The sequence below is a fragment of the Ursus maritimus genome, assembly GCF_017311325.1.
Source record: "Ursus maritimus isolate PB19 chromosome X unlocalized genomic scaffold, ASM1731132v1 scaffold_X1, whole genome shotgun sequence".
NCBI classification, from domain to species: Eukaryota; Metazoa; Chordata; class Mammalia; order Carnivora; family Ursidae; genus Ursus; species Ursus maritimus.
This window is the reverse complement of record NW_024423319.1, coordinates 83,314,710-83,342,496: the sequence shown is the minus strand read 5'-3', so window position 1 is coordinate 83,342,496 and position 27,787 is coordinate 83,314,710. Positions and strand designations below refer to the sequence as shown.

At 41.7% G+C, this 27,787-nt stretch overlaps 1 protein-coding gene across 4 annotated transcripts in view; it reads right to left on the bottom strand.

Moving 5' to 3' along the window:
- Positions 1-1,415: 1,415 nt before the first annotated feature.
- ZNF182 (zinc finger protein 182) overlaps positions 1,416-27,787 on the bottom strand; it is a 27,198-nt gene continuing 826 nt past the window's right edge. For 3 of the 4 annotated variants that reach the window (XM_040632314.1, XM_040632312.1, XM_040632316.1), the window contains 4 exons: positions 27,078-27,136; positions 9,658-9,784; positions 9,271-9,366; positions 1,416-4,320 (listed from right to left, as the gene is read on the bottom strand). In XM_040632314.1, the coding sequence (XP_040488248.1) occupies positions 2,687-4,320; positions 9,271-9,366; positions 9,658-9,784; positions 27,078-27,092 (1,872 nt within the window). In that variant the 5' untranslated portion in view covers positions 27,093-27,136 and the 3' untranslated portion in view covers positions 1,416-2,686. The remainder of the gene's footprint in view (positions 4,321-9,270; positions 9,367-9,657; positions 9,785-27,077; positions 27,137-27,787) is intronic. The other variant, XM_040632320.1, reaches the window with a different exon arrangement.

The window sequence follows — 27,787 nt, the reverse complement described above, 5'->3', positions numbered from 1 at the left end:
TTTTCCCTAATTCCGGTCCATTCGCCCACATCCTGCTGTTCACCCCCCACCCTTTCCCCCTCGGTCCATGCCTCACTCGCTTCCACTCACACACATGGCCCATCAGACCGGCATCTGTGCCCCAGGAAGCTGGTGCCCACGACAACCTGAAGCGGCAAGATCTGACCCCATCCACAGGGCACCTCAGGCTGACCTTTGACAGGCCTGAAACCCCAAGATCTGACCCCGTCCACAGGGCACCTCAGGCTGACCTTTGACAGGCCTGAAACCCCAGGGCAGCTCCTTGTCAGCAGGAAGAGGAAATGCTTCATTCCTGGTGCTCCGGGCATCCTCTCAGCCGACTGCATCAGGAGCAAGTGTCAGCCCCGCGGTTCTTGCCCAAGCTTCCTTCTCCCTGGGAAGGTACTAAACGTGACCTGACTTACATAGCTTATGAAAAGTGAGCCCACGCCTCATTTTCTTGCAGGACAATTTAGAAAAAACAAAAAACAAAAAAAAAGGCCTGGCAGGAGACAGGCAGGGCCTCAGAGGTCTGGCTCACTCCCCTGTTTCGTTAAATCCAAACACTGACCCTGCCCCGGTTTTATACAGCTTGGGTTCCCCAGTTCCACCAGAGATCTAGCCCCAGCGAAAAGCCACGGAATCCCGAGGGCCACAAATATGGTCACACAGTGGGCCTCTTACTGTGGGGCAGCCATGTCGCTACCTGGTCTTTGGCTGTGTCCTTTCGGACCATGGCTCTCGCTACGTCACCAGCAGTAGTGTGACCTAGGGGGCGAGCGGCCCAATTTGCCTGGGTGTTCACGCTTTTATCTCTTTTATTTTTTTTAAAAGATTTTATTTATTTATTTGACAGAGATAGAGATAGCCAGCGAGAGAGGGAACACAAGCAGGGGGAGTGGGAGAGGAAGAAGCAGGCTCATAGCGGAGGAGCCCGATGTGGGGCTCGATCCCATAACGCCGGGATCACGCCCTGAGCTGAAGGCAGACGCTCAACCGCTGTGCCACCCAGGCGCCCCTCATGCTTTTATCTCTTAAAATAAAAATACGCATGCACACAAACACGAAATGAAATAATGTAAATCATTTTGTTAAAATATGGAAAGACAACAGTGGGCTTATATTACAGGATATTTTCAGAGGTCACAGTGCCCACTAAATTAAGAAATGTATTCCAGTCTCAATCATTTCAGGTTTCCGTGACGTGGTCCCAGGTGACCTAAGAAGCCCCTTACTTGGCACCCTCGGGAAAGCAAGGCCTGCGTGCCTTTGGAACCGGCTGGGTATCTGTTGTTCTGACAGATGATTCTATTTATGACTCACTCAAAACATTCAACGCCACGGTGAACATCCGTGCCTTAAATGTGAGGAAATCCTGTATCTAGACTAACTTCATTATCACCGCAATGGAACCATTCATTTTAAAAAGTTTTATTTCTTGAAAACGTAGTACAGCCACAGAGCACAATTTTCCAAAGTTACGAGAAGACATACCGTTGTCCCCTCCCAGTTCCATTCCCCCAGCCGCCCACCTCCCCTGCGCTCTCCCAGAGGTAACAGGGTCCTCGGCTTCTCCTGTATCATCCCAGAGATAGTTGATGCATATACGCCCAGTTACGTACCTGCAACTCGTTCTTCTCATATGCGAATGGTAGCGCATCAGTCACTACCCTGCACCTTGCTTTTGGCAGCGCGTCCCCCGTCACTACGCACACGTCCGAGCGCTCGCTACAATTATATTCATTCTGTCTACCTAGGAGGCTCGCCGTATGAACAGACCAGGATTTCAGGGTCTGGACAGCTTCCGACCTTTCGTCTTCACAAACAGGGCGCCAGTGAATAGCTGTGTGTTCATCGTTTGTACATGCACGAGTATATACATTTCTAGAAGTGGAACTGCGGGCTCAAAAGCCATTGCCTTTGTGGTTTTCATTACTTTGGAATCATTTTTATTTGAGTAAGAGTTTTTCCTGGACTTGCTGTTTCCGGAGGTTCATGTGCGCTAAGAAACGGGGGCCACATTCTAGGCAGATTAGAGTTTTTCTTACAACTGGGTTTGTTTTTTTTTCCATTTGGTATTTCTTTTAGATTTGACTTCTCCGGAGTCCATAAACCGGGGCAGCTGTAGGATTCTTCACAAGGAGCACTCCTCCCTTCTCTTGCTCCAGCCCCTGTCGAGTGCTCCTCTCATGAGTGCAGACTACTGTCCACAAATATGGCTTGTCTGAGCAATTCCTGGTCGAGGCCTCAGCCGGTCTCTCCTCAGACCCCAGACGGGTCTAGGAGATACCCTACCTCCCACCTGCCAGTGCCCTCTGTTACCGCGGTGGACGTGGTTGGCCTCGCACACTCGGGGGAGATCCTGAACCTCAACTAGGAGTCCTCGCCAGCGCGGCCCTGCACCTGCAGCCTTGAGCGTTCGCTTCGAAATCTCCTGCCCTGGCGCTTCATCCCCTCCGCCTCCCGCAGCGCTCTCGTCGGGTTTCCGCCAGCTCCTTGGGTCAGCTACAGAGATTACACTTCCGCGTTTGCTCCTTGAGTGTTTGGGTGAAGACTGAGATGAAAAGAGGCTGACTTTCACTCCCCATATTTAAACCAGAAATCAGAAGGTACTTTTAAAGTGTTAATTAAACGGACGAAACTTTCCCTCCGTGAACGTTAACAGGCACCCTCGATCTACTACTCTCTAATGTGCAATGAGCTTTGCCTTCCGGCTGCAGCCCTTCCCGTGGGCTTTCTTTCCCGTGTGTGTTCTCTGATGTACAATCAGGTTTGATTTTTGGGTAAAGGCCTTCCCACATTCTGCACACTTATAGGGTTTCTCTCCGGTATGAGTTCTCTGGTGCACAGTGAATGTGGATTTTTCTCTGAAGGCTTTGCCACACTCCGAGCATGCGTAGGGTTTCTCTCCTGTGTGTGTTCGCTGATGTATTATGAGCTGGGACTTTTGGCTGAAAGCTTTCCAACATACGGGACATTCATAGGGTTTCTCTCCTGTGTGAATTCTCTGATGTATAATGAGCTTGGACTTTTCCCTGAAGGCTTTGCCACATTCGTTACATTTGTAGGGCTTTTCTTCCGTATGAGTTCTTTGATGTATAATGAGGTATGATTTCTGGGAAAATGCTTTTTCACATTCGCTGCATTCATAGGGCTTCTCTCCTGTATGACCCCTCTGGTGGAGCATGAGATAGGATTTCTGAGAGAATGCTTTCTCACATTCGTTACATTCAAAAGGTTTCTCTCCTGAATGAGTTCGCTGATGTACGCCAAGGTTTGATTTTTGGGTGAAGGTTTTCCCACACACGTCACATTCATAGGGTTTCTCTCCTGTATGAGTTCGCTGATGCACGATGAGGGTTGACTTCTCATTGAAAGACTTCCCGCATTCGGTACATTTATGAGGTTTCTCCCCTGTATGAGTCCTTTGATGTATGATGAGAGTTGACTTATCACTGAAAGTTTTCTTACACTCGTTACATTCATGCGGTTTCTTTCCTGTATGAGTACCATGATGTATAATTAGATCAAGCTTCTGTATGAAAGATTCCCCACATTTAGTGCATTCGTAAGTTTTCTCGCCTGTGTGGGTTTTCTGGTGGACAATGAGGTTTGACTTCTGAGTGAAGGCTTTTCCACATTCATTACATTCATAAGGCTTCTCTCCTGTATGAGTCCTGTAATGTATGATGACGGTTGACTTTTCTCTGAAGGCTTTTCCACATTCTGGACACTCAAAGGGTCGCTCTCCCGTATGACTTCTCAAGTGTATAATGAGCTGAGATTTTTGGCTAAAGGCTTTTCCACATTCAGTGCATCCAAAGGGTTTCTCGCCAGTATGAGTTCTCCAATGTACAATGAGGTGTGACTTCTTGCTGAAGGTTTTCCTACAGGCGGTGCATTCGAAGGGTTTCTCTCCATTTTTAATTCTCTCCTGTAGACTAAGCCCTTTCTTTCGCCTGAGGGCCTTCCCACACTCTTTATACCCGTGGGGCTTTCCTCCAGGAGTTGTTTTCTCATACTCCGTATGGAAGAATAATTTTGCACATCCATTATCATGTTTCTTCCCTACAGAACTTCTGGCAAATAAGTCTAAACTATCCACCATATTATTTCCAAATGGCTCATGTTTGTGGGACCTTTGTATTGAAGCAACAAGGTTTGTATTCAGATGAAGCACATTTCCAAATTCATTATAGTCCTGGCCAGTCTTGGTGATAACTGTTTTCTTGTCAGGGAATCCAACTTGCATCAACAGATATCTATCTTGGTCATCCTGGTGCTGTCTCTCTATCTGTTCATGAATTTGACAGGCTGCTTCTAGAAGGAAGTACAACAAACCATGTTTGTAACTTAACATTACATAATGGACCTTCTTTAAAAGGCCCTACCACATGAAAGCTGATACTATTATCTCATTTCATCTGAGTTCCTAGAGAGGATCTTGACCGTCAAATCCTGTTCTTTTACTAAACTCCCACCTGCTAGGCTTTCTGTTACCAAGAACAATCTTACCCTGACATCTCAGTCTGATTTCCATCAACTCTGGGGACCTTATCAGCCTTTATATTCATTTATCAGTATGAACTCTTAAGTGTACACAACTTATACTATTTCTAACTAAGTAGAAATGCAACAGTGTGGTTAGTGGACTCGAATCTTACAACAATCCTGAATCCACATTCTTAGTGAATAGGAGAAAGATCTAGAATAATCAACCTTACAAACACAAAGAAAAACTCAAAGATCTTTCCCCGATCTGGATTCATCCAAGCTTGCATTCACAGTTCAACACCACCTTCTGCTCCTGTCTACACTATTTTCACTAAAAACTATGACTGTATTAATGCCAAACCCTTCCTCATGTTCTATCACCCACATAGCCTAGTCTCCCGTATTTTGCTATATTCAAAATCTAGATAACTTTCAAGAAGCAATTCAGTCTTTTCAAAGCTTATTCTGATAACTTTAATTTTTAATTTCTAAAATAGTTACCTGTACCATTTAGACAGTTAAAGTTGCAAAGCTTTGCCTTAAATATACCATATTTCATCAACCGCAAGACGCGTATCATTTCACACTTTAACACGTTTCTGAATCCAGATGTACCTTACAGTCAATGGCATGTCATCAATTAGCTGGTGGCAATTTTTCTTAGTGGTATGTATTAAAATCAATTGGATCCTGAAGTCAATAAAATATGATAAATACTTTTTGCATATATACCGAATCTTAATCATTTTTGTAGTTTTTCACCTTTTCCTAAAATTTTGTATGAAAATTAAATGTACAGGAAGGATGGAAGAGTACAAAAACTACTCACACTACCACTCAGACTTAATTGTGATAACATTTACAATAGTAATACTGAATTTTAAAACTGTGTTCCTATGACATCTTTAATTTCATTAGCAAGAAACTAGTTCTTAGGCATGAATATGAGAATCACAGAAAAAGTTTTTACAAAATACATCTGATGGGACCCAAGCTCCACCAAGCATCTACTAAATCTGGACGTCGTTAGGTGGTTAAGAAGCAGCACAGACTGGTGATGGGTAGTAAGGAGGGCACGTATTGCATGGTGCACTGGGTGTTATACGCAACTAATGAATCATGGAACTTTACATCAGAAACCAGGGATGTACTGTATGGTGACTAACATAATATAATAAAAAAACATTAAAAAAAAGAAGCAGCATAGTCAGGGCCATAAGCTCTCTAGCCCAGGATCAAATCCTGGCCCAACCATTCACTTGCTCTATGACCTCAGCAACTTACCTGATCTATTTGTATTTTATTTCCCACCTGGAAACAGGAATTATAACAGTGCCCACCTACATATGTTAACAGGGATTAAACTACTTACAACGGGGCATGCACGGCACACAGGAAGTACTCTCAGCTGTTTTCTAGAACAACTGATGCTACCACTCTGCTAACAACTATTCTGATTAAGAGCCACTACACTACTATAAAAAGAAATGACTCAATATATTTAACACGCTCTTGACCGTTAAGTGAAAAAAGGTCAATGAAACTACATAGTAGGCTACCATTTTTCTAAGGAAAGAAATATTAAATACATATTTATATAGGCTCATGTAAACAAGAGAAGAATATACTTTTAAATTTTAATAAAGGGTTACCTACAGAAGCAAGGGCGAAAATGAAATGAAAGGAAAGAAGCTGAACTTCTTTAAATATACCTTGTTTTCTAGATTTGACTTTGGAACCAAGTAAGTATTTTATATATTCATAAAGCAAAACTGGATTTAAAAGGATTCCATAACAATATACCCTCATCTGTATCTCCAAACCAGTGCCGAACAGTTCTGATCCTCAATGGCACCAGCGTGATGACCTCAACTGATCCGAACCACTATCGACAGCAGCCTCAGAACAATACTAACGATATCACCCTCAGATGTAAGATCAACAGATTAAAAACCTCTAAGCTAAGCCCAGAATTTGATTTGGAAATACTGATTTTTTTAAATGAAGGGGCAGTATCAATTTGAATACATGATATATTTTCTCTTAAAAATCTTTTTTACGGGGTGCCTAGGTGAGTCAGTTGAGCGTCTGCCTTCGGCTCGGGTCGTGGCTCAAGCCTCAAGCCTCTCGCATTGGGCTTCCCCGATCAGCAGGGAGCCTACGTGTCCCTCTGCCCCTCCTCTCTGCTCGCGCGCGGGCTCTCTCACTCACTCATTCAAATAAAATCTTTTAAAAAATCGTTTTTCCATAGTTCCTAGCTCTGTCAATTTTTAAAAGGCCCTGAAACAATTCCCTAACAGCCAAATTGTGGTCCCAAAACACTACCACCACAAAGCAGCGTTCCTTGGAGAAATGGCTGATTCCAGGCCAGAGGTGGGAACTATGTAAAATGAGCCTGGAACATCTTGTAACAGCAGAAAGCACGGAAGCTACCAAAGACTCAGGAGCCAATTTGAAGGGGTTTCTGCCGGCCAGAGATGGGGCAGTTTGATTCATAAGGAGGATAAGGCAATGGCTTAGAACACAAAAGATTGATACTGATATAAAAGACATATTAGTCACACCTTTTGACTGATGCTACAAAACCAACGCATTTTTTTAAACCGGTAAACAGATGGGAAAACCTACATGACTTGAAACGGAATTCCTGGGACTAACAAATAAGCAAATAACAGACGAAAGGCAACGCTCTTTAGAGAAGCAGCCCAGCTGATCAACAAAGAAGGAACGACAGAATATCACCATTTTGCAAACAATAATGAACAGATATAAGCAATAATCACTGAGAACTCGTAATGACAACAGACAACCGTGCATTGCATGCCTCCTGATGCAAGGATGTCACACCAGCTAGGAACTAAACTTGCTAAAAGAAAAAAATGAAACCCTGAATCTGATCAAACTTCAAAATCTAACCACCAATTTACAAGAAAAAATAAATAAGGGACAGAGGAATATGTTAAATACCATAGGATACTTAGCAAAGTCCAGAATGTGGGAAACTAAAAGACAAATTAACCAGTTATTTCTAAAAAAGCTGGCTGGGAATCATTTGTAGGTTATGAGAAACAAGAATCCGAGTAGCTATGGGCACACTCAGCACCCAGATCCTGATTGCTCAATACCATTCCCCACTAAAGGGAATCGAAGATCCTTGGAGAAGCTGCTCATTCTAAGTCTGAAACAGGGGAAGTACAGTGTGAACTTGGAACGTATTTCTGCACTAGAAAGTGCTCAAAGAATGATGGGGTCATGTTAAGAGACAGAAGAGCCAGCCCGAAGGGACTCCTACTGGACAAACTGAGGACAATTTGAACATCAACATGACTAATGACAGAAGACATTAATGCCTTAGAACATACTGAAAAATAAAAATCTGAGTCCATACTGATGCTAAAATTCACTCACTAATGGGACGGGGTAAGAGAAGAGTGCCAACTTATAAATAGAGAAGGAAGGATAGAAATTTCCCCCTTCCTCCAACCATCTTCTACATTGATCCAGGCAAGAATCTTCTGGGTAAAAATTTTTGAAAATGGGGCATTCATCATTTGGCAGTTCCACAAAATGCTAAACATGTGGTCCGAAAATCCCACTTCTATGTACATATGTCAAAAGAAATTAAAACATTCATCACCATAAAAAATTCCACGTGAATGTTCACAGCAGCTTCAATGATACCCCAAAGTGGGAACAACCTAAATACCCATCAACAGATATATGCATGAACAGAAGTGGGGTATCCGGACGACAGAATATCGTGCCGCCACAAAAAGAAATGAAGTCCTGACACGGGCTACACCATGAACGAACCTTGAAACCACGCCAGGTGAAAGAAACCAGATGTGAAAGGCCACGTTTTGTAGGGTTCCATTCACATGAAATCGCCAGAGGAGGACACACCATAGAGGCAGAAAGTGTTTGCCAGGGGATGGGGGAAGGAGGAAATAGAGACTGACTGATAAGGGGTAAGGGTTTCTTTTTGGGGTGATGATAATGTTCTAGCATTAGATAATGGTGATGGTTTCATGACTTGGTGAATATACTAAAAATCGCTGAATTCGTATACTTCAAAAAGAGTATGGTCTGTGAATTCTATGTCAATAGAGCTTTTTTTAAAAAAAAAAGATTTTATTTATATGACAGAAAGAGACAGCGAGAGAGGGAACACAAACAGGGGGAGTAAGAGAGGAAGAAGCAGGCTTCCCGCTGAGCAGGGAGCCCAATGCGGGGCTCGATTCCAGGACCCTGGGAACATGACCTGAGCCGAAGGCGGACGCTTAACGACTGAGCCACCCAGGCGTCCTCAATAGAGCTATTTTTAAACAAAGATAATCAAGATGTTTTAGGAGAGCAAATCTGACAGGAATATCCAAACAGAATGGAAACAGGTAATGCAATACAGAACTACAGCGGTAGTGTCCAGGCCTGTGACTCAGGTGGGCCTGGCTTCAGATAAGGCAGTGAGAAATGAGAATGGGAGAAGTGGCAGGGCATGGGGGTGGGGACTGGCGCTTACAAGACACTTATCCACCAGGGAAAAGGAGCTGTGCAGAAACTTCTGGGTGAGCACCAACCTAAGGAAAGTGGTCTGGTGGGTGTGGGACAGGGGCGAGGGGCATCAGTCTTATGTCAGAGGTATTCATGTCCCTGTCCAACAACATCGAAGGGTCACAACCTTTCATGAGATATTCCTGAAAGCCCTTTCAGAGGTCCTCACCGCTGGCTGACAAACTGGCACCTCCTGTCCCCGTCGTCTGAGGCAATCCCACTTACCTGGAAAGCTCCAAAAGGAGATTTTTGTTTCTGCCGGGCATGGCTCTTCTACCTCCAATTTGAGGACGAGGTCCGGTTTGGTAGCCTGTGGCCCTGCTAATGAGAAATGACAGTGATACCTCGTGGGTCTTCAGAGCCTCTGAGAAGGAGGGAGGTGGGGTCTGGGGCAGCATGAGAGACCTATCACTTGACACAGTGGTCTAATGGTCAAGTCAAACCATTTCACCTGGGTTTTGAGTTCACAAACACCCTGGATCCCCGGAACTCAATGTCCAACTTTCCAAGCAGTTCAGAGACCTTCCAAGTTTTGCAAGCTGAGAAAGCAAAGGCCCTCTCTCAGATACAATAATCAGAAGCAACGAAATTACCCGAGGAAGCCATTCTTACCCACAGAGACCACGTTGCTGTAGGTCTCCAGCATGACTTCTCTGTAGAGAGTCTTCTGTGGAGGGTTCAGGTACTGCCACTCCTCCGGGGTGAAATCCACAGCCACGTCCTCGAATGTCACGAGTCCCTGTAATCGCACATTCCTGTTACTCTAAAATACTGACCACTGGGTGATGAGGAGGAAATGCAGGGAACCGCTGACTGGGTTCCCAGTTCGTGATGATGACTTAATACAGGATGCCTACTTTGTTGGAAAATCACAAAGCAGGGCAGAAAAACTACTCCATCAAGTATATGGAATATTCCATAAGTATTAGAATATACGTAAGATGGCGAGGTACCTGCACAAGGACAGAGAATCCAAATGCCGTACGGATACCTGAGTTATGACAGAGTTGACACTGCAAGGCGGTGGGGAGAGGATGATCTTTTCAAATAAATACAGATGGATTACTGGATATCTATGGGGGGGGTCACATTTTGCCACTAACGCACCATATGCAAAAATCAGCTACAGAGAAATTGTAAAGCTAATGTGAAAGATAACACAGTAAGGTGCCTAGAAAACAGTACAGGAAAATGTTTTCATAGTCTTGGTGTAGGGAAAGAATTCTAAAACAAGATGTGAAAAGCACTACTCATGAAGGAAAAGATTTATAAATGTTACAAGACTAAAAGTACAACAGTCAGGGAACTACAAATCAAAACCACGATGAGATACCACCTCACACCTGTCAGAATGGCTAAAATTAACCACGCAAGAAACAACAGGTGTTGGCAAGGATGTGGAGAAAGGGCAGTGGGAATGCAGGCTGGTACAGCCACTCTGGAAAACAGTGTGGAGGCTCCTCAAAAAGTTAAAAATAGAGCTACCCTATGACCCAAAACTGCACTACCAGGTATTTACAGCAGCATTATCAACAATAGCCAAATATGGAAAGAGCCCAAACGTCCATCAACTGATGAATGGATAAAGAAGATGTGGTATATATCCACAATGGAATCATATTCAGCCATAAAAAAGAACGAAATCTTGCCATTTGCAACGTGGATGGAGCTCGAGAGTATTATGCTAAGTGGAATAAATTTGTCGAAGAAAAATAAATACCATATGATTTCATTCATATGTGGAATTTAAGAAACAAAATGAATGAGTTAAGGGGAAAACGAGAGAGAGAGAGACGCAAGCCAAGAAACAGACTCTTGGCTACAGAGACCCAACTGCCGGTTCCCAGAGGGGATGCGTGGAACAGGTGATGGGGATTAAGGCGGGCACTTGTGACAAGCACCGACCGGGGAGCTACGGAAGTGCCGAGTCCCTGTACTGCACACCTGAAACTAATAATACACTGTAGCTTAACTAACCGGAATTTAAATAAAAACAAAAACTAAAAGTAGAACAGTAAAAAGGCAAGCTTTAAATGGGGAGATAATCTGCAACATTCAGAAGTGATAAAGGGACCTTATCTGGAACATATAAAACCCCTACAAATCAATAAGAAACACACACGACACCAAAAAACAGAGAAGAGAGGTGAATAAGTACTTCACTAAAAACAAACCCCAAATGGCCTACGAACACAAGAAAACGTACTCACCCCCATTAGCACTCAGGTAAGCGAAAATTTAAGCCATGCAGAGACACTCCCATGCCCCCACTAGAACGGTTATAATTAAGCAGACTAAAATGCCATCAGACTGTGTTGAGATGAGAACTCTCACACTTAGCAGGAATGTATACTGGCGGAGCTGCTTGGGGAAGCTGTTTAACAGTATTTACTAAAGTTCATGATTTGCATACATTCTGACCCAGCAATTGTACTTCTAGGTACACAGCTTAAAGAAAACCATGCACACGTGCTCTAGAAAACAAGTACAGGGATGTTCACAGAAGCACCACTTCTAAAACTAAACTGTGGAAGAACCTCAAGTGTCCCTCAACATCACGATGGGTAAACTGTGGCACAGGCAACGGGATCCCGTGTGGTAATGAAAACGAATGAACTACAGACGGCAGATCCAACACAGATGACTCCCACAGATGCACTGAGGAGCAAAGGAATCCAGACACCAGAGTGCATACTGCACGATTCGGTTTATATACGGTAAGGGCACAGGCAAGGCCACTCCATGATGTTAAAAGTCAGGAGAGTGATGACCTTTGCGGGTGGTACTGATGGGGAGAGGGCAGGAGTGGGGATTCGGAGGTCCTCGTCCTAGTCTAACCTTGACCTGGGGGGTGACTGCACGGTGTGTTCGCTTTGTGATAATGCCTCAAGCTGTACACTTACAAACTGCATTTCAGGTATAATTAAATGTACTTTATATCTTTATGCTTAAAAACTATTTTCGACAAAAGTGCAAAGACAATTCGACAGAAAATGGGAGTTTCCATTGCAACAAATGGTGCCAGAACAATTGGATATACACATGCAAAAACAACTCCAGTAAATACCTCCACGTATATAAATCTCAAAACTCAAAACAGATCACAGACCTAAATGTAAAATCTAAACCTGTAAAATTTCTAGAAGAAAATATAGTAGAGGCGCCTGAGTGGTTCAGTCAGTTAAGCGTCCAACTCTTGATCTCAGCTCAGGTCTTGATCTCGGGGTCATGAGTTCAAGCCCTGTGTTGGACTCCACAGAGCCTACTTAAAAAAAATACACAAAGACACACACACACACACACACGAGAAAATCTTTTTAAACTTAGGTTAGTCAAATATTTCTTAGGTGGGACAGCAAAATTCAAAAGACACTGTTAAGAGAAGAAAAAGCCACAGAATGAAAGAAAATATTTACAAAGCACATTCTGGCAAAAAAAAAAAAATTGTATTGAGAATATATTAAGAACTCTCAAAACTACAAAAAGGCAAAAGAAAGATATTAAACCAAAGAAGATAAACAAATGACAAATAGACACAGAGAAAGATATTTAACATCATTAGTCATGAAAAAACCCTGCAAATTAAAACCACAATGGGAGTTCAAGATGGCCCTGTGGGAAGACCATGAAATCACCTCCTTCCACGGACACAACAAACTTGCAGCTCTATATAGAGTAATTTCCCTCTAAAAAGGACCTGAGAACTAGATGAACAGCAGCACTGCCACAGCAAAAGACAGAGAGCCACAATGAGAAGGGCAGGAGAGGCAATGACAGAACCTCACATGGGACCCCAGAGCAAAAGTGGTGACCCCCACAAGCAAAAGATATCACAAAAATATGGAACTCAAAGAGTAAAGGGACTGTGTCCCACATCAGCAACCCCCAACCTGGGGGTTGTACCAGAAAGCCCCCAAAATGTTTGGTTTTGAAAATCAATGGGGATTAAGACCAGGAGAATCACAGAATGCAGGGAACACAGAGATCCCATTCTTAAAGGCTCACGTGCAAAACCCACTCACCCTGATATCCAGTGCAAAGGCAACAGACTGAAAAGTGCCTAGACCATTAGGCAAAGAGACACACTTACTAATTTTAAAGCAGCTGCCACAGAGATAGGAACTTACAAGGACTTTTATCTGGGGATGGGAGTGCTGGCCAACGGCATGTTTGCAATCTCATCCTAATTTGCTGGTGATGAAGCCAACAGGCACCATTTTTGGTGCCTACTAGCAGCAGAGGGCATGCTGGCCCATCCCATGCCATAACGGGGCTGGGCAGGCACCCCACGCACCCTGCACAGCGTCCAAGCCACAATAGGGCTGGGTGAGCACCCAAGCACCATGCAACCCTCGCAGAGACCAAGCCACAGGGAGGACAGGTGAGCATCCCAAGCCCCATTCTCCTTGCTCAGGGGCCAAGATGCCAGCAGGCGCAGTCAGTGACCCAATCCGTACCTTCCCACACAGTGGCTAAGCTGCAAATGGATAGGGCGAGTGCCCTGAGCCCTGCCCTCCCCTTGCAGAGACCAAGCCACAGTGGAAGGACAAGCAGCTTGAATTCCACTCTCCCCATGCAGCAGCCCAGCCACAGCAGAGCTGGGCAAGTGCCCTTTGCCCTGCCCTCCCCACACAGCAGCTACGGCTCCATCACAGCTAGCATGCACATGCAGCCCACATAAGGGACACCCACACAGTGCCTGACTCTGGTGGCCAAGGGAGATTTTGGGGCCACATGGAACATTTCCTACACAAGACTGCTCCTCTAAGACTGAGGGAGGTAGCTGTTTTGCCTAACACATACAGACAAACACAGAGAGACAAGCAAAATGAGGAGACAGAAGAATATTTTCCAAACCAAAGAAGAAGGCAAACCCTCAGAAAAGAACCTTAATGAAATAGAGATTAGCAGCCTACCCGATAAAGACTTCAAAGTAATGGTCATAAAGATGCTCACTGATCTCAGGAGAAGAAAGGACAAACACAGTAAGAACAGCAACAAAAAGAGGGGCACCTGGGGGGCTCAGTCAGTTAAGCGTCTGCCTTCTGCTCAGGTCACCATCTCAGGGTCCCTGGATCGAGCGGTCGGGCTCCCTGCTCAGGGGGGGGAGTCTGATTCTCCCTCTGCCTCGGCCCCTCCCCCTCACTCATGCACACACACTCTCTCTCTGAAATAAATAAAAGTCTTTTTAAAAAAAGAAAAAAACATGTTAAGTACAAAATAGAAGTCATAACTAAACGGAAAAACACACTAGAGGGGTTTGAAAGCAGAACAGATGAAATTAAAGCACAAGTCAGAGAAGGAATGGAAAACACCCAGAAAGAGCAGCAAAGGAAGAAAAAGAACTAAAAAAGTAGAATATGTTACAAGACAGCTGGCACTGCATTAAGCAGAATAATGTTTGCATATAGGAGTTCCAGGAGGTAGGAGAGAGAAAGGATCAGAAAAATTATTTGAAGAAATAATGGCTGAAAACTTCCCTAACGTAGGGAAGGATACAGACATCCAGGTTCAAGAATCCCAAAGAGTTCAAAGTAAGATGAACCCAAAGGAAAACACACCAAGACACATTATAATTACAACGGTTAAAGTTAAGGATACAGGGAAAATCTCAAAAGCAGTAAGAGAAAAGCAAAGTATTATGTACAAAGGAAACCCCAGAAGACTATCAGATTCTTCGGCAGAAACACTGCAGACCATAAGGGAGTGCGATGACATACTCAAAGTTCGGAAAGGGAAAAACTGCCAACCAGGAATTCTCTACCCAGCAAGGTTATCATTCAGAATTGAAGGAGAGATTAAGAGTTTTCCAAATAAGCAAAATCTAACAGAGTTTATCACCACTAAACCGGCCTTACAAGAAATGTTAAAGGGACTTCTCTAAGCTAAGAAGAAAAGGTACTAATTAATACGGGAAAAAAAAAAACACAACCAAACTAACAGGGGCACCTGGGTGGCTCAGCTGGTTAGGCATCCAACTCTTGATTTCGGCTCAGGTCGTGATCTTGGGGTCCTGGGATCAAGCCCTGTGTCTGGCTCCACTCTCAGCAGGGAGTCTTTCTGATGATTCTCTCTCTGCCCCTCCTCTCTCCCTCTCTTCCCCCCCAAATAAATCTTTAATAAATAAAGATATTTATTTATTAATAATAATAAATCTTTAAAAAAATAAAGAAATCTTTAAAAATAATAAAAAGATGAACATACAAAAGTAAAAATCCCACTACAAAAGGGAAATAAAAATTAAAGATAGTGGATCAACCACTTACAAAGCAAGTATGAAGGGTAAAAGACAGAAATGGTAAAATTAATTGACAATAAAATAATTAGGGGAACCTGGCTGGCTCAGTCAGTAGAGTATATGATTCTTCATCTTGGGGTTGTGAATTCAAGCCCCACGATGTGTGCAGAGATTACTTAAAAATAAAATAAAAAATTAAGGGATACATAAAATAAAAAGATATAAAATGTATCATCAAAAATCTAAAATTTGAGGGGGAAGAGTAAAAATATAAAGCTCAGATTTGAAATGTGTTCGAAATTAATTTACTGTCAACTTCAAAATGACTGTTACATACATGTAATATGTGAACCTAACAGTAATCCACAAAGAAAAAAATTTCAGTAAATACATAAAAAGAGAAAGGAATCTAAACATAACACTAAAGAAAACAATCCACAAGGGAAGAAAGAGAAGAAGAAACAAAGAGGAACCACAAAAATAGCCAGAAAACAATTAACAAAACAGCAATAAATACATACCTATCAATAATTAAATGTAAATGGACTAAATGCTCCAATCAAAAGACACAGGGTGGGTGAATGGGGAAAAAAAACCTTTTATATGCTGCCAACAAAAGACTCACTTCAAACCTAAAGACACACACAGACTGAAAGTAAAGGGATGAAAAAGGATATTTCATGTAAATGGAAATGAAAAGAGGGCTGGGGTAGCAATACTTAGACAAATTGGACTTTAAAACAAAGACTATAAGAAACGACAACGGTACTACACAATGATAAAGGGGTCAATCCAACAAGAGAGTTAGGACATTTGTAAATATCTATGCACTGAATATAGGAGTGCCTAAATATAGGTAGCAAATATTAACAGAAATTAAGAGAGAAATAGACAGCAATACAGTCACAGTAGGGGACTGTAACGCCTCACTTAAATCAATGGATAGATCATCCAGACAAAAAATCAGTAAGAAAACACTGGCCTTACACAACACACGAGACTGGATGGACCCAGTAGATATACACAGAACACCCCACCCAAAACAGGAGAATACACATTCTTAAGTGCACAGGGAACATTCTCCAGGGTGGACCACATGTTAGATCATAAAACAAGTCTTAATAAATTTAGCAAGACTGAAATCGTATCAAGTATCTTTTCCACCACAATGGTATGAAACTAAAAACCAATTACAAGACCCAACTGGAAAAACAAACACACAGAGACTAAGCAACATGCTATTAAACAACTAGTCAAGAAATCAAAAAGAAATCAAAAGATAACATGAGGGGCGCCTGGGTGGTTCAGTCGGTTAAGCATCCAACTCTTGGTTTCAGCTCAGGTCGTGATCTCAGGGTCTTGAGACTGGGCCCAAGTCAGGCTCTGTGCTCAGTGTGGAATCTGCTTGGGATTCTCTCTCTCCCTCTCCCTGCCCCTCCTCGCACTCACACGTGTGCATGCGTGCTCTCTCTCTAAAATAAATAAAAATCTTTTTAAAAAAAAGATAACATGACACAAATGAAAATGGAAACACAATGTTCCAAAATCTTTGGGACATAGCAAAAGCAATTCTAAGAAAGAAGTTCATAGCAATATGGGCCTACCTCAGGAAACAAGAAAAGCAACAAATGAACAATCTGTCTTAACATTCAAGGAAATAAAGAAAGAAGAACAAAGCCCAAAGTTAGTAGAAAAAGGGGAAGAATGAAGATCAGAATGTAAATAAATAGAGACTAAAAGCACAAGAGAAAACATCAATAAAAGTAAGAGCTGGTTCTTTGAAAAGATAAACAAAATCAACAAACTTTTAGCCAGACTCAAGAAAAAAGAGAGAGCCCAAATAAATAAAATTGGAAACGAGGAGAAATTACAACTGATACCACAAAGATACAAAGGATTGTAAGAGAATACTATCAACAATTATATACCAACAAATTAGACAACCTAGAAAACATGGATAAACTCCTAGAAACATATTCTTCCAAGACCGAATCATCAAGAGTTAGAAAATCTGAAAACCGATTACCGATAAGGAAACTGAATCGGGGCACCTGGGTGGCTCAGACAGTTAAGTGTCTGCCTTTGGCTCAGGTCATGATCCCAGGGTCCTGGGATTGAGACCCACATCTGGCTCCCTGCTGATCAGGGAGCCTGCTTCTCCCTCTCCCTCTGCCTGCCACTCCCCCTGCTTGTGCTCTCTCTCTGTCAAATAAATAAAATCTTTAAAAACTTTTTTTAAAAATTAAAAAAAATTAAAAGAAACTGAATCAGTAATCAAAAAACTCCCAACAAACAAAAGTCCAGGTCAAGCTGGCTTCCTCAAATTATTCCAACTCTTGAAGAGGAAGGAACACTTTGAAACTCCTTATACAAAGCCAGCATTACCCTGATACCAAAACCAAAGACACTACAAAGAAAATGGCAGGCCAATATCCCTGATGAACCTAGATGCAAAAGTCCTCAACTAATTAGCAAAGTGAATTCAATAAAACATTAAAAGGATCGTACCCCGTGACCAAGTGGGATTAATTCCACGCATACAAGAATGGTTTAACATCCACAAATCAATCAATGTGATACACCAAAAAAAAGCATTTGACAAAATTCAACATTCATTTATGATAAAAACTCTCAACAAAGCGGGTATACAGAGAAGGTATCTCAACACAATAAAGGCCACATAGGACAAGCCCACACCTAATATCACACTCAACAGTGAAAAGGTGAAAAGAAAGCCTTTCCTCTAAGATCAGAAACAACATAAGGATGTCCACTCACCACGTTTATTCAGCATAGTACTGGAAGTCCTAGCCAAAATAAGTATGCAGGAAAAAAATGAAATAAAAGGCATCTAAAGACGAAGAAGTAAAACTGTCACTATTGGCAGATGACATAATATTACATAAAAAACCTTAAAGACTCCATCAGAAAACTATTAGAATAAATTCAGTAAAGTTGCAGGACACAAAATTAATACACAGAAATCTGTTGTGTTTCTATACACTAATACCAAACGATCAGAAAGAGATATTAAGAAAACAATCAGATTTCAAGTGCATCAAAAAAACCTAAAATACCTAGGATTAATTTTAACCAAGGACATGAAAGACATGTATTCTGAAAACCCTGAGCCACTGAAGAAAGAAACTGAAGATGACACAAATGGAAAGATACCACGCTCACAGATTCAAAGAAATAATATTGTTAAAATGCTGTGGCAAAAGCAATCTGCAGATTTAACGTGACCCTATCAAAGTACCAAGGGCATTTTTCACAGAACTAGAACAAATAATCCTAAAATTTATATGGAACCACAGAACATCTCCAAGAGACAAAGCAATCTTGAGAAAGAACAAAGCTAGATATCATGCTCCCTGATTTTAAACTACACTATAAACATATTGTAATCAAAACAGTATGGTACTAGGAAAAAACAGACACATAGATCAGTGGAACAAAACAGAGAACCCAGAAATAAACCCATGCCTTATGGTCAATTAATCTAGAAAATGGAGGCAAGAATATAACAATGGAGAAAAGACAGTCTCTTAAATGGGTGCTACATGCAAAATGGGCAGCTACACGCAAAAGAATGAAACTTTCATAGACCATATACAAAAATAAGCTCAGTGCCTGGGGAACACAGCAGGGAGATTATTCACTCTTCTTGGAGTGCATGCCTGAGAGGTAGCACTCATGGAGATGCCTCCCCGGGAACGAAGCAGCTGGCCAGCGCCATTTCAATTCCCCGCCCCTCAGCACACACAGAGTCGTCTGTGGCACAGCATACACCGACACTGGCTACCCAACTTGCTTACACCAAGCACCACGCCCCTGCACTCAGGTGGAACCTCCCTTCTCAATCAGGTTTGCCTCAGTCTTGGCATGGCAGGCCCCTCCCCCAGAAACCAGCACAAACCCCGGCCCACGCCACATCTTCCCGACCAGAGAGTTTATGCAGGGCCTGGGTTCCAGTGGAGGTGCTGACAGGTCTCATTTCACAAGCAGACCACAGTACACCTAGTTCAAACTTGCCACATTCAGGCCAGGGACCAAACACTGCCCACACCAGGCCAGGAGAGCCTCTGCAGATGACTGGCCTGAAGGATAGAGCTGCCAAAATGCAATAGCAGAGCACACGCAGCACACACTGGAGACACTCTGTGAAGCACCAGGCCCTGGGCACTACATGGCCTCTTCATAAGGCCATTACTTTCAGAAGCAGGAGACATAAATGGCTTCTCTACCGCAAAGAAAAAGGCAGAGACTCAGATAAAATGTGAAGACAAAGGAAATTATCCCAAATCAAAGAACAAGGCCACAGCCCGAGATCTAATCGAAACAGATATAAGTAACATGCTTGATGGAGAATTTAAAGCAACAATCGTAAGAATACACTTGGCTTGATAAAAGAATAGAAGACATCAGTAAGACGCTTGCCAAAGAGAGGAAAAAGTTAAAAAAGAATCAATCAGCAGTGCCTGGGTGGCTCAGAAGGTTAAGTGTCTGCCTTTGGTTTGATTCTCAGCTCAGGTCTTCATCTCAGGGTCATGAATTCAACCCCCACACTGGGGGGTCTACTTTAAAAAAAACTGACCAGGGATGAAGAGCGCAATAAACAAGATTAGAAACACAACTGATGTAATGAACAGCAGGTTAGAAGAAGCAGAGGAATGAATTAGTGACCTAGAAGACAAAGTATTGGAAAGTAAGTAATGAAGATGAAGAAAAGAGAGAGAAGAATTATGCAACATGAGAACAGACTTAGGAAACTGAGTGACTCCATCAAACATAACAACATTCGTATTGTAGGAGTCCCAGAAGCAGCAGAGAAAGGGAGGCAGAAAATTTATTTGAGGAATAATAGCTGAAAACTTCCCTAATCTGGGGATGGAAACAGACATCTAGATCCAAAAAGCACAGAGAACTCCCACTGAAATCAACAAAAGCAGGCCAAGACAAAGACATATTGTAATCACATTTGCAAAATATACTGATAAAGAAAAAATCTAAAAAGCAGTAAAACAAAAGAAGTCCTTATTGGCACCCAGCTGGCTCAGTCAGTAGAGCATGTGACTCTTTATCTCGGGATTGTGGGTTTGAGCCCCACACTGGGTGCAGAGGTGACTTAAAAAATAAAATCTTAAAAAATATCAGTCCTTAATGTACAAGGTAAGACCCATAAGGCTAGCTGCAGATTTATTAACAGAAATTTGGCAAGCCAGCAGGGAGTAGCACGATATATTCGAAGTGCTGACTGGAAAAATCTGCAGCCAAGAATACTCTATCCAGCAAAGCTATCATTCAGAATAGAAGGAGAGGGGCGCCTGGGTGGCACAGCGGTTAAGCGTCTGCCTTCGGCTCAGGGCGTGATCCCGGTGATCTGGGACCGAGCCCCACATCAGGCTCTTCTGCTATGAGCCTGCTTCTTCCTCTCCCACTTCCCCTGCTTGTGTTCCCTCTCTCGCTGGCTGTCTCTATCTCTGTCGAATAAATAAAAAAAAAAAAAAAAAGAATAGAAGGAGAGATAACAAGTTTCCCAAACAAACAAAAAATAAAGGAGTACGTAACCACTAAACCTGCCCTGCAAGAAATAGTAAAGGGGAGTCTTGAGTGGAAAGGAAAGACCAAAAGTGACAAAGACAAGAAAGGAACACAGAAAATCTCCAGAAACAATGACAAAACAAGAAATAAAACGGCAATAAATACATATCTATCAATAATTGCTCGGAACGTAAATGGACTAAATGCTCCAATCAAAAGACAGAGGGTGTCAGATGGATTAAAAAAAAAAAAGATCCATCTATACGCTGCCTACAAGAGATTCATTTTATTTTACTTCTTATATTCTTAAGTAATCTCTACACCCAATGTGGGGCTCGAACTCACAACCCTGAGATCAAGAGTCACATGACTACTGTCTGAGCTAACCAGGCACCCCCTACAAGAGAATCATTTTAGACCTAAAGACATACACAGATTGAAAGTGAAGGGATAGAGAAAAAATAATCATGCAAATGGATGTCAAAAGAAAGCCAGAGTAACTCCTTATGTTGGACAAACTAGACTTTAAAACAAAGACTGTAACAAGAGATGAAGAAGTGTACTGTATCATAATAAAGGGGACAATTCAACAAGAAGATATAACAATTTAAAGTATTTATGCACCCCACCTGGGAGCACCCAAATATATAAAACAACTAATAACAAACATAAAAAAACTAATTGATAATAATACAATAATAATAGAGGATATTAATACCCCACTTACATCAAGGGACAGAAAATAAACAAGGAAACAACGACTTTGAATGACACATTGGACCAGATGGTCTTACAGATATATTCAGAACATTCCATCTCAAACAGCAGAATACACATTCTTTTCAAGTACACATGGGATATTCTCCAGAATAGATCACAGATTAAGTCACAAAACGGGTCTCAACAAATACAAAAAGATTGAAGTCATACCAGGCACCTTCTCTGACCACAACGTTATGAACTTAAAGTCAACCACAAGAAAAAATCTGGAAAGACCACAAATACACGGAGGTTAAACAATATGCTACCGAACAGTGAATGGGTCAGCCAGAAATCAAAGAAGAAATAAAAAAAAATACACAGAAACAAATGAAAATTAAAACACAATGGTTCAAAACCTCTGGAATGCAGCAAAAGCAGACCTAAGAGGGAAGTATATACCAATACAAGCCTGCCTCAAGAAGAAAAAAATCTCAAATAAACAACCTAACCTTACATCTAAAGGAACTAGGTAAAAAACAACAAATGAAGCCCAAAGCCAGCAGAAAGAAGGAAATAATAAAGATTAGAGGAGAAATAAATAATACAGACATTTTTCAAAAAACAACAGAACAAATCAATGAAACCAGGAGCTGGTTCTTTGAAAAAATTAATAAAATTGAGGGGCGCCTGGATGGCTCAGCCAGTTAAGCATCTGCTTTCGGCTCAGGTCATGATCTCAGGGTCCTGGGATCGAGTCCCGCGTTGGGCTCCCTGCTCAGCAGGGAGTCTGCTTCTCCTTCTCACTCTTCCTCTGTGCTCTCCCTCTCTCTCTCTCAAATAAATAAATAAAATCTTATAAAAAATTAATAAAATTGATAAACTTCTAGCCAGACTTCACAAAAAGAAAAAAGACCCAAATAAACAAAATCACAAATGAGAGAGAAATAACAACTAACACCACAGAAATACAAACAATTTTAAGAGAATATTATGAAAAACTATATGCCAACAAACTGGACATCCTGGAAGAAATGGGTAAATTCCTACAAACCTACAACCTACCAAACCTGAAAAAGGAATAGAAAACTTGAACAGACCCATAACCAGCAAGGAAAGTGAATCAGTAATCAAAAAACTCCCAACAGAAGTCCAGAGTCAGCAGCACATACACTAAGAAAACTCCAGGGCCAGCTGGCTTCACAGGCAAATTCTACCAAACATTTAAAGAAGAGTTAACACCTATTCTTCTCAAACTATTCAAAATATAGAAAAGGAAGGAAAACTTCCACATTCATTCTATGAAGGCAGATGACATGATACTGCACATAGAAAACCCGAAAAGAGGGGCGCCTGGGTGGCTCTCTTGTTAAGCATCTGCCTTCGGCTCAGGGCATGATCCCAGGATCCTGGGATCAAGCCCCACGTCAGGCTCCCTGCTTTGTTGGGAAGCCTGCTTCTTCCTCTCCCACTTCCCCTGCGTGTGTTCCCTCTCTCGCTGGCTGTCTCTCTCTGTCAAATAAATAAATAAAATCTTAAAAAAAAAAAAGAAAAGAAAACCCAAAAGATTCTACCAAAAAACTTCTAGAACTGATATGCAAATTCAGTAAAGTCACAGGATACAAAATCAATGTACACAAAGCTGCTGCATTTCTATATACCAATGATGAAGCAGCAGAAAGGAAAATTAAGGAATCAATCCCAGGGGCACCTGGGTGTCTCAGTTAGTTAAGCATCTGCCTTCAGCTCAGGTCATGATCCCAGGGTCCTGGGATCGAGCCTGGCATCAGGCTCCCTGTTCAATGGGCAGCCTGCTTCTCCCTCTCCACCACTTGTGCTCTCCCACATTCTCTCTCTCTCAAATAAATAAATAATATCTTAAAAAAAAAGAAATCAATCGCATTTACAATTGCACCAAAACCAGTAAGATACCTGGGAATAAACCAAGCCAAGGAGATGAAAGACCTGAACTCTGAAAACTAAAACACTGATAAAAGAAATTGAAGATGACACAAAGAAATGGAAAGACAGGGGTGGCTCAGTCGGCTAAGCATCAGACTCTTGATTTCAGCTCAGGCTCATGATCTTGAGGTCCTGAGATCAAGCCCTGCATTAGGCTTCAGGCTCAGCATGGAGTCTGCTTGAGATTCTCTCTCTTCCTCTCCCTCTGACCCTCCCCTCGCCCATTCTCGCTCTCTCTCTCCCCCTCCCTCCTTCAAAATAAATTAAATAAAATCTTTAAAAAAATGGAAAGACATTCAGTGCTCACGGATTGGAAGAGCAATTATTGTTAAAATGTCTCTACTACCCAAAGCTCAATCTACACAGTTAATGCAATCCCTATCAAAATACCAATAGCATTTTTCACAGAGCTAGAACAAACAATCCCAAAATTTGTATGGAACCACAAAAGATCCCAAATAGCCAAAGCAACCCTGAAAAAGAAAAGCAAAGCTGGAGGCATCACAATTCCAGACTTCGAGTTACATTATAAAGCTGCGGTAATCAAAACAGTGTGGTACGGGCACAAAAACAGACACTAAGAAATGAATGAAATGAATCCATAACTACATGGTCAATTAATCTTGGACAAAGCAGGAAAGAATATCCAGTGGGAAAAAGAATCTCTCTTCAACAAATGGTGTTGGGAAAACTGGACAGCAACATGCAAAAAAAATGAAACTGGACCATTTTCTTACACCATAGACAAAAATAAATTCAAAATGCATGAAAGACCTAAATGTGAGGCATGAAACCATAAAAATCGTAGAACAGAACACCAACAGTAACTTCTTGGACATGGGCAGAAGCATCTTCTTTCTAGATATGTCTCCTGAGGCAAGGGAAACAAAAGCAAAAATAAACTATGGGACTTCATCAAAGTAAAAGGCTGCTGCACAGGAAGGAAACAATCAACCAAACTAAAAAAGCAGCCGACTGAATGGGAGCAGATATTTGCAAATGACATATCCGATAAAGGGTTAGTATCCAAAACATCTAGCGAACTTATAAAACTCAACACCCCAAAAACAAATAATCCAATTAAAAAATGGACAGAAGGGGTGCCTGGGTGGCACAGTTTGTTAACAGTCTGACTCTTGGTTTCGGTTCAGGTTGTGATCTCAGGGTCGTGAGATCGAGCCCCACATCAGGCTCTGTGCTCAGCATGGAGTCTAAGTGGGATTTTCTCCCTCTCCCTCTCAAATAAATCTTTTTTTAAAAAATGGGCAGAAGACATGAATAGACATTTTTCCAAAGAAGACATCCAGATGGCCAACAGACACATGAAAAGATGCTCAACATCACTCAGCATCAGGGAAATGCAAATCAAAACTACAACGAGTTATCACCTCACACCTGTCAGAATGGCTAAAATCAACAACATAAGAAACAACAGATGTTGGCGAGGATGTGGAGAAAGGGGAATCCTCTTGCACTGTTGGTGGGAATGCAAACTGGTGCAGCCACTGCGGAAAACAGTATGGAGGTTCCTTAAAAAGTTAAAAACAGAGCTACCCTATGATCCAGCAATCACACTACTAGGTATTTACCCAAAGAATACGAAAATACTAATTCAAAGGGATACATGCATGCACCCCAATATTAACAGCAGCATTATCTATAATAGCCAAATTATGAAAACAGCTGTATGTTAACTGGAATTTAAATAAAAGCATAAAAAAAGACAGCATGGGACTGGCAAAGGGTTAGATATATAGATCAACAGAACAGAGGAGAGTCCACAAATAGGGCCGACTGATTTATGACGAACCTGCAAAAGCAATTCAAAAGAGAAAAAAACAACCCCTTCAACAAATGGGGTTGGAACAAATGGAATTCCATATGCAAAATAATAATCCTCAACCTAATCCTCACCCCTTACATAAAAATTAATGCAAAAGATGGGGTGCCTGGGTGGCACAGAGGTTAAGCATCTGCCTTCGGCTCAGGACGTGATCCCGGCGTTATGGCATCGAGCCCCACATCAGGCTCCTCTGCTGGGAGCCTGCTTCTTCCTCTCCCACTCCCCCTGCTTGTGTTCCCTCTCTCACTGGCTGTCTCTATCTCTGTTGAATAAATAAATAAAATCTTAAAAAAAAAAGAGGGTTTAAAGTAGTTTTACTCATAATTGCCAAAAACCGGAAATAATTCCAATGTCTTTCAACAGGAGAATGGAGGGATAAGCTGTGGTACATCAGTACCATGGAAATACCACCCAGCAATAAAAAGAACTGACACACACAGCTTGTCTGGATCTCCAGGGAATTATACTGAGTAAAAATATCCTCAGTTTCGAAAGGTCACATACTATATGATTTCATTTTTATCACATTCTGGAAATGACAAAATTCTAGAAATGGAGAATGGTAATTCCTAGGAGTCTAAGAATGGGAGGATTGGAGAAAAGGGATGTATTTGGCCATAAAAGGGCAACATAAGAGATCCCTGCAGTCCTGGAACTGTGTCTTGACCGTAGCAAAGTCAACATCCTGGTCACGACATTATACTATAGCTTTGTAAGATGTACTATTGGGGGAAACAGGTAAAGGATAGACAGGATCTCTCTGTATTATTTTTAAAATTGCACGTCAATCAATTATCTCAAAAGAACATCTAATTTTTTTTTAAAAAAGGTTACATACCATATGATTCCTTTTATATGACATTCTTGAAACAATAAAACTGTGGTGACACAGAACAGATCTGTGGTTGCCTGAGGTTACAGGTGGGGAAGGACGGAACCATAAAGGGGTAGCATAAGGCTTTTTATTTTGGCCTGATGAAACTATTCTCTATCCTATAGATTAGTCACACCCACCCGTATTCGTGAAATACCTTCATCTCAGCACTGACTTCAACAATGCCAAATGTGATCACATTTATTGTACTGGGCAACAACAACAAAATCAATATTACTGCACACTAATTTAAAAAAAAAATTAGCAAAGAAAAAAGATGGTTGGCTGTGAGCATCTGCAGGACTCCGTCTCTTGGCCAAATGAGAATCCAAAGTCTGACTGATAAAATTACTTCGGGAAAATGATTTCAAGAAAAGCAAGTTCCCTAAGACATTTCATTCTTAAATTACACCTTGACATTATGTCTCCAGCTCGCTGAGAAATGCCATAAGAAATATCAGCAGGAAACCAGGGACTGCATTTATCACCAGGCTGTGGTTGAAGACAATTCCACCATCTACATCAAGACTCAGAAAAGAAATGCCGCAGAAGGCAATTACAGGAAACCTTTACTTCCCTGAGGACTTGTGTGCTCTCTCCCGATGAGTAAGGTGAGCCAGCTTCCTAATTAAGTTTCCCTCTAGCAGCCAGAGGCTTGGAGACAAATCTGTAAGTCAATGTTAGTATCTGTCACACCCTAAGTCCTCTCCACATGCCTACATTCTAACTTGGCCTTGCTCCTGTCTCTCATTTTTCCTGATCCTAATGCTTATTTACAAATAAGTTCCTATTTCATGTCAGAAATTCCTACATAGCTCATCACATCCATGGTAAAAAAAAAAAAAAGAGGAAGGAACAGACCACGTACTTACCTGGGGTTTGGCCATTTCCTGCTCTTCTTGGGAAAAGGCAGAGATATGTGAAGGCTGAGCTGGAAGAATGGAGAAGTGTACAGCATATGAGAGAACCCATCAGGCTTATCTGCCCAGAATTACCTGCCTAGGAACCCCCTCACATAAGCTGGGCATGAGGCCACTCTGTAGAAGTTTGGGCAACCGTGTAGTCTTAACAACCACCTGTGTATTCTTGACTCTTTTCCTCACCTGAGCATGTAACGCAAAATGTTTTTTTTTTTTCTATATATACTTGTGTACTGACCCAGAAATTGTATTTTCAGGCATTTTCCTAAATGAAATAATGTACTCCAATGCATCACAATTCCCCTATAAGTACCTTCATCTCAGCATTGATTTTATAAATGCCAAAGTTAATTCTATATGACTCAAAATAAGAGATTAATAAGGAAATACAAGGGGTGAAATGCTACATAGCTATTAAAAACATTGCTGTATGGAACTGTGTGCTTTAGTATCTGTGTACTTTTCTGCACATATATCTGAATTAAAAGTTTTTAAAAATGTCACAGGATAAATTAAGCTGAATCCAGTAAACTTCTAAATGAAAAAAAGGTAGGTTATAAAACTGCAGGAACCCATTTCAAACTATATGTTTAAGGTTTAAAAACGCACACCCCTCATACACACTAAAAACTGTCTAAGAAGGGATGTTTAAATGGGGGGGG